The 14,726-nt window shown below is 33.3% G+C and overlaps 1 protein-coding gene and 1 long non-coding RNA gene across 3 annotated transcripts in view; one reads left to right on the top strand and one right to left on the bottom strand.

Moving 5' to 3' along the window:
• The window catches only part of LOC141450264 (uncharacterized), a 47,658-nt gene extending 45,579 nt beyond the window's left edge, over positions 1 to 2,079 (top strand). For both annotated transcript variants that reach the window (XM_074120503.1, XM_074120502.1), the window contains one exon: positions 798 to 2,079. In XM_074120503.1, the coding sequence (XP_073976604.1) occupies positions 798 to 950 (153 nt within the window). In that variant the 3' untranslated portion in view covers positions 951 to 2,079. The remainder of the gene's footprint in view (positions 1 to 797) is intronic.
• Positions 1,575 to 8,345, bottom strand: LOC141450280 (uncharacterized). Its single transcript, XR_012455999.1, has 2 exons — positions 6,498 to 8,345; positions 1,575 to 2,812 (listed from the first exon to the last, which is right to left on the bottom strand). It is a non-coding gene; the product is annotated as an uncharacterized lncRNA (long non-coding RNA).
• Positions 8,346 to 14,726: the final 6,381 nt, after the last annotated feature.

Raw genomic sequence — 14,726 nt, 5'->3', positions numbered from 1 at the left:
AAAGATTCAACATGTTTAGTTCTAGATTAGACCTAACGCACGTATTTTGAAGTTAAACAAAGCCGTTTGATGATTGTCCAGGAGATTACTTAAAAAGTAGGGGAAACAAACATTTTGTATGAAATTATGAATTATTGAAACCGCACTTTAAAATAAAATAGAACTTTACTTAAGTATACTGTGTTACTGAAATTTCTATAGTTGAAATATAAGTAATAGATCTTCAACTTTATGCAGAGATTCAAAAAAATCATTGAATCCATTTTAGCAAATATCGTCAAAACAAAAATCAAATTGGCCCTTGCGGTTAACTGATTTTGTGGAAAAGTTTTTTTTATCATATAGCATTTAAATTTAAATACTCTGCTGTTTTCCTGGTTTTAGTGATAGTAGATACATAATCCCATAAAGACTTGCCTTACAGACCAATTCATAAATACCACTTTTTCATGTTCAAGCTAATAAACATTCTTATTAGATTCTTATATTAACCATTAAATAAAATCTAAACCGGTAGCCCACAATATTTCTTAGCTTTGCTTTAACCGTTCGGCTACAGTGGTTGTCTCTTAGAGTGAGTACTTGCTAGTGAAAATTCAAAACAGAAAATCTCTACCATTAATATACTTTCTCTTATGGAGAAAAGTAAGTAAAGTAATCGCCTATTTTTTCAGGCGGGGCTTAACGTCCAACTACCAATTAGGTGTCGTGGACGGAGGCGACTAGCAAACATACTTTACTGTAAATTTCTTTTATTAACCACTGTTTATAAATTATATTTTCTATTTTTTATCTAGGAAACGGAAGTTGGTAGTAAGAAGAGACCACTCAGAATAAAACCTGGAGTCGGTGGTAGGCCATTACCAGGAGATCCTGTCCGACGACGACCACTTCCTGGTAGAAGAATAAGTCTGCCAACTCCACAACCGACTGCTGCAAGTCAGCGGTAGTTCCCAACTAACTAAATATATATTTTAATTTCTTTCTTGCATAGAACAAAACTTAAATGAGAATAAATTTTAATATAAAATTTAAAAAAAAATACAAAAAAAACGCATGTCATTCACTGTACACACTTTAACTTCATTCTGAGAAATCGTAAACTTCTCGAAGAAAAATCAAGAAATTTATCTTTTTTATTGTAATTTTTTTAGAGGCACTCTTGTAAATTTTTGTTCGTTAATCGTATTTTGTTTTTCAAAATATTAATAAAAATAAATAATGTATATATAATGTTATTGTTAATGTTTGAATTATTTGTTGTTTACATGGAATTGAAGACGGTCATACTGTTTTCACTTACCTCTATTCTTATTTTTCAAATTTTGCTTTTTATTCCAACCTAATGTGTACAAAAACATCGTAGAGAAAATATGATTGCCATGCGTTGTTGAATGCAAGATGTGATTTTTTTTTTTTAAAGCATACCTATAAATTAAGGTATTGTATGTCGCAACTTTAATTAAACTAAATTAAAGATTTTAATACCATGAAAACCAAACAAACTAAAAAGAGGTATCGGCTACATTATTTGTCTTAAATACGAATATTATTTGTACATCTCAATTTCTGTGAGAGTTCAATAAAATTAAACAAGGAATTTATAACCTAAGTACTTATGTATTGTTTTTTTTATATTGCAATAATAAATTAAAAATTAAGAATACATCTATTAGTATCTGTTTAATTTAGTAAATAAATTTAATAGAGAAAGCAATCTACTTTGAAGAGTGTAAAAAATCTGTTCACAATTCAATAAAAATTTGTTAATATAACTTTGCTTTCTTTGGAAAGCAAGAAAATTTATGAACGGGAAAACAAATCTAAAATATTTATTTTAAATTTTGTTGTTTCCTTAAAGTACTGAGAGCTCTATTCTTTTCGACCTCTTTTTTTCAATTTTCCTATTCCACTGTGCCAATCAAAATTGTCTATTATTAAAAACAAAAAATATATTATTTTTGATTTGCTTTCTTTTGTCAGAAAAAAAAAAAAAAAAACTGAACAAAAATTATAATGGGCAATTGTAAATAAATGTTTGAAAACAAAAAATTAATAAAACTTCCTTGTACTTCCCTATATTTCTTTGATTAAATACAACTAAAACCTTATATGATTTTTAAGGTGAATTTTTGAAATCGGAAATGTTAAAAATTGAACGTTTTTGTTACGTTTCTCTGCTACACTCATGACTTTGAAAGGTACATAATTAAAATAAAAAATGTGCCCAATACGATGTTGCCTGGAAAAAGGTTCCAATTAAGTTGAAGATGCATGGAGAAATAAGCGAACTAAGTTAAGACAAGTTTCTTAGGTCTTAGGTGTAAAGTGGTGCTTCAGGTTGAAGAATTTTGCTAGCTAAGGTATCCCCTGATGTGACTATTCGCATCAGAAAGATTATTATAATATAAAATCCATTTTTTCGTATTCTGGGTTAGACTGAAAATCAACTTCGAACACTTACAATATCTCTTCAACCATATGTTGAGAAAGCACATTTTTAAATTGCTACCACTGTGAAAAGAACTTTCTGCTGCAAAATCTGTTTTCGCATAAAGTAACACGAAATAACTTCGACTTAATGCACTCTATGTTTTGTTGGGTATAACGTGGGCTTGTCCACTTCATTTCCTGGGATATCCACAGTAATTTTCAAGCATTAGACAAAGATTTTATATATATTACTCAATTTGTGGTACCTAATAGCACCGAGGGCAATGGCCGCTAAAAGATGGTCCAACATCAAGCACCCAAGTAAGCTTGTTAGTGCTGTGATCGAGGAAACTATTACTTGCAGTACTGTTGAAATGGTCTGCAAATTTAATACATGTAAATTTTAGCCTTCAATTGTGTAGTAAGTGTATTTAGATTTTTTTCATGAAACAGGAATTAAAATACAAATAAATCCATAAATAATCACACAGATATTAAACACATAAGCCTGCTAAATTTAACATTAACCTTTTTTCATGTAAAAACTTCATACTTCGGGCATTACGAGTGCCCTAATCGTTCAAAAGATTCACACTTTCATAAAAAAGATAATCCTTCAAACTCGGAATGCTATATGTATATTTAATTCTCGCTCATATTAATCGGGTAGTAACAACATACAGTGCAGGGTAATGTCAATATATGTAGTTCTTTACTGTAAGAAGCTTTCACTTGAGAAACCCATGAACTCTTTCTAATATCAGTTTTCTTGGAGAAATAAGTGTAGAAGAGAAGTGACCGTTGTTTTAATGAATAGTTAGTGTTCTTCACTGTTTTCTTGAAACTTTTTATTTACTTTTTACCCACATGTAGGTTACACGCTGATTGTGAGTGTGCTCTGTGCTATAGTCAGGTTATCTTTATAGAGTATAGACTAAAATAACATTTTAGTTAAATTGCTGAAAATTCGGAGTTTGATGAAAAATACTCAACCAAAAGTAAAACTTATTAAAACAGGTTTTTTATTGTTTAGATTTTCTTGAAGAAGGAATTTGATTGTGATAATTTTTCTTGTGAAATTTTTTTCTAGAGGAAAGCATGTCTCTAAACTTATATTTCAGTGATGCATTGAAAAATTGCATACCATTAAAAGAATTAAATATGTTTCAAAAACTCCGAGTTCGAAGAAAATATAAGAGAGGTTTAAAACAAGAGACTTGAAGTAAGCGGTAAGTCTTAACACAATACGCTACGATAAGAGTTTGTTGTAGCTTGTAAGCTTCTATTGAGCAATTCTCTCTCAACTGGAATTGAAGCTTCACATTTAATCCTCTTTAATAGTTTATAAGCGACACGACCGTACATTACGCTGAAATAGTAAATTGGTAAGGAAAGTTACCTCCTCCGCCTCTAAGAAGCCTAATAAAATTTATAGATGTACATGTGTTCTATTGTTAGAGCTGCTGGTGGAGGGATTTTGATCGGTAAGGAGTAGTTTGAAAAAGAAAACTTAGTTCCCCAAATTTTGCACAAAGAGAAAGTAAAAAAGCTATTATGTAAAAAGGACATTTAAACAATTGGGTATTGACCCAAATATGTCACTCATTGTCACCCATTTGTTCAAATATGGGATCTATGTTTATATTTAGATAGATATTATATCTAGATTCCTGGAATGAATAAAATTTTGATAATTTCGGATAATGGAACTTAGCAATCAGTATTCTGGTCCATTAAACTACATGGATAAAAAAAACTAGGTTTAGTTAGGGGGGGGGAAGATCAGCAGCTTTTGCTGATGTTTTTCCTCTTTGCCTTGCATTTCCTGCTTTGGACATGTGCCCGTAGATTATATCAGAAATTTTCGATTTGGATAATACTAATGTAAATGGAACTTGTTGGCTGACAGCTCCGGATATTACATCCATCCGGATGCACTATAAAAAACTAAAGTATCAATCAACTAGATGAATCTTTTCATTGCAGATCGTTAATCTATATTGAATTCCAGTTTTCAAACAATTTCTATTCACACATACTAATGGTATTATAGTCTCTCAAGTCCAAAGCAGTGCATTTTAGAAAATAGGGCACATATGAACACTAGCTAAAAAACGGAATGTTAAAAGAAAGATTAAATTTTATATTTTTAGTACCACAGTGGGATCCGACAGGAAATTAACGATAAAATCTTTTAACTGGAATTATATCATCTTACTGAAATTATTATTAATTTTTTCTACGCTTTTCACGAATATTTAATATATTCACTGCTCAAATAAGTGACTAAAACTTTTTTTCCCATAAAAATCTATTTTAGTACGGTTTTTGGGGAGTATATACTTTAGACTTACTTCTCTTAAGGGCCAATTCATTGCATTAAACTGTTTTAACAACTCGTTTAATTATTTGGAGGATTCTCTGTGTTGCTGAAATTCAAAGTTTACATTTGCGTAATTCTCGTACTCGTATATTTCTTTTTTTAAATTGATTGTTTAAATGGTAAATGTTTAGTTGGGTGCAATTAAAAAAAGTAGTGAGTTGTGTTGGGTAGTTTGGTGTAATGAACTTGCCAGTTGAACATGCCTAGTTAGAATCCTATGAGGAGGTATTGCTTATTGGTTGGTGTTGGTGTAGTGATTATGAAGCGAAGAATTAAAAGTCAAGGGACCCCAATTTGAATCCCCAAAGATACGTAGCTGTGTATTTGTTTAAAAAAAAACGGTAAAGTGTGTCCGCCTGTATCCACGACATCAAATCATTAGTTGGACGTTAAGCCCTATCTAAAAAAAAAAATAATAATAAGACGATTACTCAACTTGAAATCCGTATATGGAGCACCGTAAAGAAATGATATCCTTTGACTTCCAAGTTTTAAGGGCGGGAGAAGTGATTTAATGATTGAAAGATACAACCAATCAAACATCTCAGCCACAAACTCTTGTTTGTTTATAAGGCCTAAGTTCTTACGTTTAGTTTCAAGATTTTATAATTGTAATAATGGCGTTAAGAGGAAATCAGGAGTTTGTATAATTAGACCGCAGCAGTTTTAAATTAAACTATGGCAAGCACTGGAAGGCTATTGTAACAGATTTAACGTTCTGATTTCTGTAGCCGATCTAGCCTTTACGTCTTAGCCGTGGACACGCAATAATGTCTATACACTATTTTTGGATCATTGTATTGCTACTCAGGCCTTATGTAGATTTTAGATTTAAAAAAGATGTCTCCAGAAATTCAGAGAGATCTGTACAATAGATTCAAAACCGATTCTTCCTGGCCCTGACAAATTTCAGCGAGCAATAAATTGTAACGAAAAAAAAAACTTATTACTCAACTTCTGAAATAGAAAATGTGATTTTTGAGAGAAGACTAGAAAGGCAACTTGTCGGCATTGAATGGAGAATACAAAGTTAAGCTCTTAACCTAGTGTTCCTATAAATCTTTACAAGTCAAGAAAGCAAATAGAAAAAGGCTACGTCAAGCAGAAATACAGTTCATTCTCACCGGTAGAGTCAAGTTGAAAATAAAGGAAAGATTGAAATTGAACGCTAGCTACGTACTTCTCTGGAGGGGGTAAAATGTGCGCGTGGTGGGGCGGTATTGAACAGGCCACCCTGACCCCCGAGTCATACCATGGCCTAGGACAAGGCGCAGAGCGGCCCACAACAAAACAGGGAAACTTCCCACACTAGGAATTTCCCCTATCATCAGCAACCCTTATGGCCTGTTCCAAATCCACTATTATTTGTACAAGACTTGCTTAGTAACTAATGTTACTTCTAATATTTTTTAAAAAGCAGCTTTCGTGAAAAATAAATTGTATATTCGCTTATTTATTTTATTTGAGTTTCAGAAATTTCGACTACAACCAGTCCATTTAGGGGTTGACTAAAATTTGAATAAACTATAGATACCTAATTTGATGCAAGTTTTAGTGAAATTGTTTACAGAACTGTATCGATTAGATCTGTAAATAACATTTCGAGTTCAGTTCCCTAAATTTATTTATTTGCAATAATAAATTTGCAAATTAAAAATCAATTAAATACTTGAATACTTACTTAACCTTTTTTTTCTCGATATTTTGAATTCAATAAATCAGAAATAACTTCTTCTTTTTTTTAACCCATCTTTCCAGTCAAAACAAAAAACTTTTCACATTGTTGACAAAACTTGTTTCAGATTGCAACAAGTCTGGCAACCTGTTTTATTATTAGTAGACAAATTATTTCCTAATTTTCTAAGTTTTCCCCCACGCCACTAAGAAATATTTTATTTTTAATTATGTGCGACTTTTATGAAATTCTTTAACAGTATGTTGGTAACTTATTTTTAATTGAGAAAAAACTCTGGTCTAGACACTTGCGACTCTAATGTGTGTGTATCAGTCTTTTATCGTGTAAATTTCTTTCACTCTTACACTTTTTAGTGATTTTGTTTAATGCTTAGTGTTATAAAATGGAACTTATGAAATAGTTGAAATGTTCCAGGTCCAAGACTTAATATCAGTTTTCCTGTTGCCTACTTTTCTTGGAGGGGCTTAGCAGCCAATTACTAATTAGATGTCAAGAACGGAGGCTGAAACATACTTTCATAGTTACATTTTTTTTCTTACAAATAAAAATTTGCGACAAGCGGGGATTCCATACAATTGGGGATCTCCCACTTATCTACGCTTCATAATCATTTCACCAAAACCCGCTTATCATTTTATTTTGCTAAATAAAATGTGTAAATTTAATTTTAATACACTTTGAAATAAAACAACCAAAAACATGAACAAAAAATTTTACTTTGCATTAAAAAAAGGCAATCAGGTTAATTACATTTAAAAAAATTTACATATAATATGGTCCAAATCTCGAGTGTTTAAGAACAATAAATCTTCATTGAGGCTACTAATGTATCGCTAAATAATATATTCAATTTACAGTTATTCGGTATGGGTGGCAGATAGACTACATTCAAAAAATTTCCTTTTACAATTAGTTGGAGAAAGTAAAAACTCTAGTTTGCGAAAAAAATTATAATTAAGACTAGTTAAGAGAAAATAGTAAGGTTGAGAGGTGAATCAAAGTTACTTTCTCTTGTTTGCTGCAAACCTGATTTTCTTCAAAATTGGGGTGGCATACGTCAGACCTAAAACTTATTTGAAAGGTTTTTTTTTTTTTTTAACAAGATATTGCGAACTAGACAGAGGGTTTTTTTGAAGTTCTGCATCCACTAAAAATACAAACACACTTAGATAAATGTTGTTCTTTCTGTGAAATTAGTTCAAATGGAATTCTGGTGTTTTTATTTGGGAATTCTCTCTTCCCTCGTTTTTAATATCATTTTTACGATAAACTTACACAGTAATCAGGACGAAGAGTTATGTGACGGCAGTCGTGTTTTAACTGGAAGCTTGTTCATGGTATCTTCAGAAGACCTGAGTCATTTGCAGCATAGCAAGATGTGTAGTAGTAAAGCCAACAAAACAAGGTCGCACAAAATAGTCACAGGAACTTGGGTAAAGGTTAGCGAAAAAAAAATCATTATTAATGACTAGGCTTAAGTGTTCTTTGAAATTGCTTTAATGAGGCTAGTAAGCCATTTGAACAGTCGTGGCCTCTTCACAGGCCACTGTCGACTCAGTAAATACTGAGTAAATACATCATCAACGGATAGCCTATGTAGACTAGTCAGAAAGAAAATAAATGGCTTTTCTGCACGATTCAGTATACCCTCTGTATGGCTAAGAATTTGGCTTTTTGGAGCAGGAAAAATCCTACCTTTAAGCTTTTCCGAGGAATCCTAAACTGACCGGAAAAAACCTCATGGAATTTACTACTTTTTTCTAATCTAAAATTAAATCTAATATGTAGCTTACAAATTATGTTTGTTAAGAATATATTGTAAATAATAATAATAATAATAGATTTTTGGTGAATATCGAGGTGCTGCACAGTTATGATGATGTACTCGTAGCTCTACATTAAACTTCACAAACTTTTTTTATAATACCCTGAAGAAGGTAGTAAAAATTACCGAAACGTTGGTATAAAGCAAAAAAGTAGTTTTTATTTAAGACCGCACCTCGATATTCACCAAAAATCATCTATCAGCAACGGTCGAAAAAATCAAAATCATCAATAATAATAATAAGAATAATATTAATAATAATAATAATATTTAAATCAAATTGTATCTCTCCATTGGTCTTTTGGTTTTACCAGTGCTGTTAATTCTTGCGTTATTATGTGTAAACGTTGCGGGGGGCGTTATAAGAGAAGAAGAGAAATGCGCACGCGAATGTTTGCAAGTATGGGGGCGTACCTAGGAATGGTGAGGGAGGAACCCCCCGCCGCCCCCGCTGAGCCAGGCCAAGGCTGTAGATGGAAGGGTGAATGGGATAACCAGTAGAAAATAGGGTAGCTTGTTGGCGGGGATATTTGTTAGGGGAGGCTGTTTAAGTTGGCCAGCCTGATGAGCTCGGCTTTCCCAGGTCTCTCCTCTCAAACATTGAGTTGTCGGGAGAGGGGTAGAGAGTGGTTGGTTAGTCCCTGGCCGACCATCGTGTTCTCAGTTGTGCTCTAGGTATAACGTAGCAATCGTGCTATATTTTAAAAAAACAAGATTACTAATAAATAAAAAAGACAATCCAATCGACCAGCCTTAAGTGATTTTATTTTTATAATCCAGTGAGTGAATTTATAAAAAAGATCGTTTTTTACCCCTCCAAAAGCACAAAAGTGATTGTATTTTCAAAGTGTTTTTGTTTTAATGCATTTAAAAACAATGTAACTTTGCGCCGCTGAAAGTTATTGGTTGTCTAGCCGTAAGATTCAGTTTGCACAACGTCAAAACTGTAGGAAAAGTTCGTTTTTGAGTTTACAGGTAATTGATTTGATGATTTTTATAACTTTTAAGTTAATATTTAACACATTTTTGATGCATTATTACATAGTTTAAAAGAAAAATTTAGATATATGAAAAAGTTATGCGCATGTTTTCAGTATCTGTTTTGAATACTTCATTAGAGCTTTGATTTTTTTTTTCTATTTCGATAAAATTAACGAAAAAGTCTGTTAGGCCTTTTTATTTCAGGCCACTCTGCAAGCATCTTAAAGGAAAATTTGAAAGTTATTTTAAACCAATTGTATTTATAAAGTAGATTGGAATTCATAAAACATTTTTTGTTTATTTACTATTAGAATATTTAACAGCAGTTAAGTTGAAGTTTTCAGTACAGAAAAAGATATGATAAAATGCGCTTGGAATTTTCGCAATTAATTACTAGAAAAAAGTGAACATTTATTTTCTGCGTTTGAACTGCAGCATTTAACACATTTCAAAATGCCGGCGAAGTATTGAAAGAATATGTGATTGTAACCGAGTCAAAATGAAATTCGACATCCTCAGTTTTGAAATTCCCATTATTATTTGAACAATAATACCAACAGAAATGTTATGTGAAATATTTATTTGATTAGTAACGTTTTTCTTTATAATTACCAGAAAATAAAAGATTGTTCTTGCTAAATTATTTATTTTTAATAAATTTTAATTAATCTTAGATTTAAAACATTTGTATTGATTAGAAATATCATCATTATTATGTAAATTTTTCAATTAAAATCAAAAAGATTAGAAACAAATATTTGATATCTTAGTAACTGACCTTCTTGTAGAATGGGATGATAAAATATAACAGGAAATTATTGATTTCTGTGTACCCAGAAAATTTGGTACAATATGCGAGGGTGGATGCTTTATTATGATTTGTCGAATAAGTTTTTTTAAAAGAGAAATAGTCAAAGTTTGGAATAAAGAGTTTTTTTTAACTAAAACATCTAGTTTATAGCAGTACCCTGAATCAGAAAAAGAGGTTTTATTAGGGTAGCTCAGAATTTATTTCATTTGAATCGTAAATGTCTATAACTTTTATTTGAAACATTTTCCCTAAAAATTTTCTTTTCGACGACATACATAAAAGTTAGAGTAAGCTCATCTCTAATGTGCCTTTTTAGTGAAATGTTACTTCGGAATAGCGGCTAAACGTGTTTGTTGTCATTGTCTTGCCTGCTGAACCCGTTTATAATGTTTATCCTATTTCTTTGGTTGGCAATTTTACTGAAAACAATTATTCAAGTGGGGAAAGCTGAAGAGTCTCTCCTTCTTAAATTGAATGTTTCTGCTGTTTGAATAGCTTGAAGCCAATCTCCTTTTGGTACGAACTGTAAGCGTGAAGAAAATTTGATTATTGAAACTTGGTGAGCATTTAGACGAGGTTTCTTTTTGTTCTGTACTGCCATCATCAGGTGATGAGTTTGAGAGCTATTTATGTAAAGGGAAAGTGTAGATAAGCGCTTCTCGTCCAATCATGTGGACTAGCAGGTAAACAGAGTATTTACAGGAGCTGCATCCATTGGCTGCCTTTTTGCGACGAACAGCGGTATTGACTTGAAATGAAGGAACTGTAATATCTTAAGTGATATCCCTTAATGTGAAAGGTACTTCAACTCTATTTGTTATCACTTGGTACCGGAAGGCTTCTTTCTTAAATCAACTCTCGCTGGGAGTGCCGATGTGTATGGTCGTTTTATTTTTTAATGAAGTCATGATTGTAGTTTCCGGTTGGAGTCACTTAGAATCCTCTGCGTTGAATCCATTTTGCCGGTTGGGTCGCTGTCTGAATGCTATTACAAATTTAATGCAATGTGTCCTTATCATTGAAGAAAAGGAATTTTCTATGTATCAACCCTAGAAAGACCCAGGTAGGTCATTAACTGATAGGAGGGATTATTGATATTTCTGAACTGATTGGCAAATCGGTAAAGTGTCTAGGAGTAATTCTCAACCCCAAATTAATCTGGACAGATTTGGTATTCTTTCCATTCTTTCAGCGTTAGATTGCTTTCAAGGGAGAGGTTCAACTCATCATTACTTTAGGCATTACCCGGCTGGCTGCAGAACGGATGGAAGGTCAGGGTTAGCATCTACTTTGATACATGATCGCATTGGCCATGAATCTTGATGAACTCTCTTCCAGTCCTAGATTTGTAATATTCTTTGTTGTATTTTGGATGAACGGGTGCAAAACTCAGCACTTCTGAAGAGAGATTGAATGTTCAGGCTGTGCTGAAGACACTAAGTTCTTGAATCTTCAGCTCTAAATTGGTGCTAGTACGAACCAGGAGGCTAGAGGAAGTAAGTTTTACCAAGGATGTTCTTCTCGTTCTGGTGTCTTCGAAGAAGTGGATTGGTTTCGCCAAATTTAGGCCCCTGTATTCCTTCAATTATTCCTGAATCCGCGTTGGCGACTCTTTGAAACATATCTGCCTATCTTGCAAACTTACGTCTTCATTAGCGATGAACTTGGTGGCTTATCTGTAGCCTAATTTGCTGGGCCAGATAGAGCTTGCTGGGTAATCTGGATTAAGAAAAACTCCTGCACACCACTCAGTGCGGCATATACTTGATTCCCTTGGTAGAGTTTCTGAGATAGTGAAGGATCCCCATATCGTGACGATTGTTTGGTTTCTTTAAAGGAAGTTGTGGCTGAAGTTATTGTTCGTTTTGCTCAGACAGCAATGAATCTTAGTTTCATCAACAAGGGCCATTCTGGATTTTGTATTTAGATCATAACTTTTATTTAAACTCTTTAACAGGAAACAGCGCCAAGGAGGAAGGGGATGGTACCTCTTCCTTATATAAAATAGGATTCTAAATACATAAAGACAATTTTCTAAAGGTTCTCCGCTATTGAATTTCTTGAAAACCACTCTGACTCCTTTTTTAAAACTTAGTCTACTGATTCATTAGCTGTTCGTATAACTTTTACATTAAACATTTTGTTTGCAAAATTCATTTTGAGCAGTTACGGACTGTGTAGGTGACTGTGACCTCAGTCTAAAGTGATTATTTTCAGAATCATTCGATAACACCTGCATAATATTGAAGAGCATTAAATGTGTGTAGAGGACTTTCTCTACAGCTAATCTCGCTACGCCCAGAACTACTCATGGAAAAAAGGTTGTCAGTTTTCTCCTAAACTTGTTTTCCCAGGAAAACTAATATTAAGAGAGTTTTGGGCCATTTCCTGCACTGCACGGTGTCACCTAACTAGTTAATGTGAGATAATTAACAATTTGACTAATAATTTCGAGTTCCAAGCAAGTCCGGACGTGTGAACGATCTTTTCAGCATTCATTGAACTAAAAGATACTATTCTTGCTGATCTTAATCTTAGTAGAATGATGGAATAGTACTTTTTTTTTTAATTTCTATTATCATGCAAACTTCCTCGCCTATCGATGATCCTCCACAACACACTATTGAAGTTTGCTGTTATTTCGATAGTCATATCGATTACGGGCAAAAATTCTGATATTCTAAATTGAAAATCGAGTTCTGGAATGTTGGCAAGGGCCAGAAGAGCTTGGGTTTTCTCCAGAGAGGCATGCCTAGTTGGGCACACCGCCTACCAACTGATCTGCGGCCCGCCAAAACTCCAATCGATCATGTGGTCTTATTTAAAGCATGCATCGACTATTGTTTTAGTTTTTACGTATTATTTCCGCTTAAATGAATTAAATAAAACTTCTTCAACACAAAAATATTGATGTGATCTATATCGTCTTATTTGTGTTTTTAATAGCTTGTTGAGGAATTATTTTTTTCATATTATGTTTGTGTTAATTTTTTCTTAGAAGTACCCGGAATAAAAGGGTACTTTTCTTTGAAAGGTTAGATAGATTGTCCCTAAAGGGCCGCTTTTGCTGTGAAGTCAATTGTTTGATGAAAATTTCTTGACGGCAAGGACCTCTTACTTCTTACACCATTTTCTCAAAAAGGGTTCTTTCTAGGTTTCGTTTCTACAGGGTGGTCGAAACTTCGGGAGGAGATTCAGCAGGTCAAATGCAACAAAAAATATTCTATTCACTTTGGCCCGTTTCTCAATAGTGTCCAAGATATTTGCATTTTTAACTTTTCCGTCGATATTCGCGTTTTTCACCATAAAAACGGGCCGTAACTTTTCTATCCTTTATCCTACAACAAATCCGCTTATTCCAAACGAAAGAGCATTAAATTTCCTATAAATCTGCTTAACCCAGAGTCTCAAAACGTTTCTTATAAGAATGAAATTTTTACAAACGTTTTGAGGCTCTGGGTTTAGCAGATTTATAGGAAATTTTTGTTTAACTAGAACTTTGAGAGTAGTAGTAAGAGAGAGTCGGGTGAGTGTTCACAGCAGCATCCTGGCCGTTGAAATGTCCAAGATGTAGAAAACAGGTCAACAGTTCTTCCATTATCGTTAATATATTGAATAAAATAATAGAGAAAGCAAATTTAATTTAAAAAGAAGACTTGTTGAGAAAAAAAAAAGATCAAAACCTAATTCGAAGGAGAAACAAAGAAGAAGAATGTGTTCGGAGAATGTGTGAGTTCGTGTGGTAGAGTGAGAGGACCCAGAGATAGTGAGCTGTTAGAGGCATGACTCCTAACTCAGGTATGAGAGAAATGTAGGCATCATTTTTAGTGTGGAAGGCATTTATAAGTATTTGAAGCCCCTTTTATCTTAGCTCTAATGATGATTTAGTGCCTGACATGTGTGTTGTGCGGAGAGGGAGGCCAGGGAAATTAATGCATTATACATGTGTGTTGGCAACACCACAAAACGATCAAATACGTAGTTCTATTGTTATAACACTAACTAGGCACCATAGGCTTCCCTTTTTTTCTCCTAATGTTCCAACAATAGGCTCTTTCTTGGACATTATAATATCTAGCCAGCCAGAGTATTGTATTGTTTCTGTATATCCCATCATAGGATCTAGAATGTTCTTTTAAATGAACAGTAATGATCAGAATCGATTTGAAATCTGATGGTGAAGTATTCACACATGATAGGCAGATACGTAGATAAGCTTTGATTACAAATAAGTACCTTATGATACAGAAAATAATACAAAAACTAGTATCAGATCATGCCAAGATAAAGAGGGAAGAACCTGCAGCTTGAGGAAAACTTTTTAAAAAGAGGATACGTTTCTCTCATGGAGATAGCATCTTTGTCTCTTGTGTAATGGTCAGGATGTGTCCGAGGCAGACAGTGTGTTGATGACGCAACTAGGAGATGAGGAGTTTCTGCAGATGGTTTTTGATTGAAAGAAATTTAGGCATCATTAAGGACAAAAATTCTGATATTCTGAATTGAAAATAGAGCTCTGGAATGTTGACAAGGGCAGAAGAGCTTGGGTTTCTCCAGAGAGGCCTAATGTATTTGATTGAAGAATATTTCGTTGAGG

This window comes from Rhodnius prolixus, unplaced genomic scaffold (genome assembly GCF_049639745.1).
Source record: "Rhodnius prolixus isolate KJV_2025 unplaced genomic scaffold, Rpr scaffold_2, whole genome shotgun sequence".
NCBI classification, from domain to species: domain Eukaryota; kingdom Metazoa; phylum Arthropoda; class Insecta; order Hemiptera; family Reduviidae; genus Rhodnius; species Rhodnius prolixus.
Note: the sequence above shows the minus strand (reverse complement) of the source record. Positions and strands in the feature narration are given on the sequence as shown.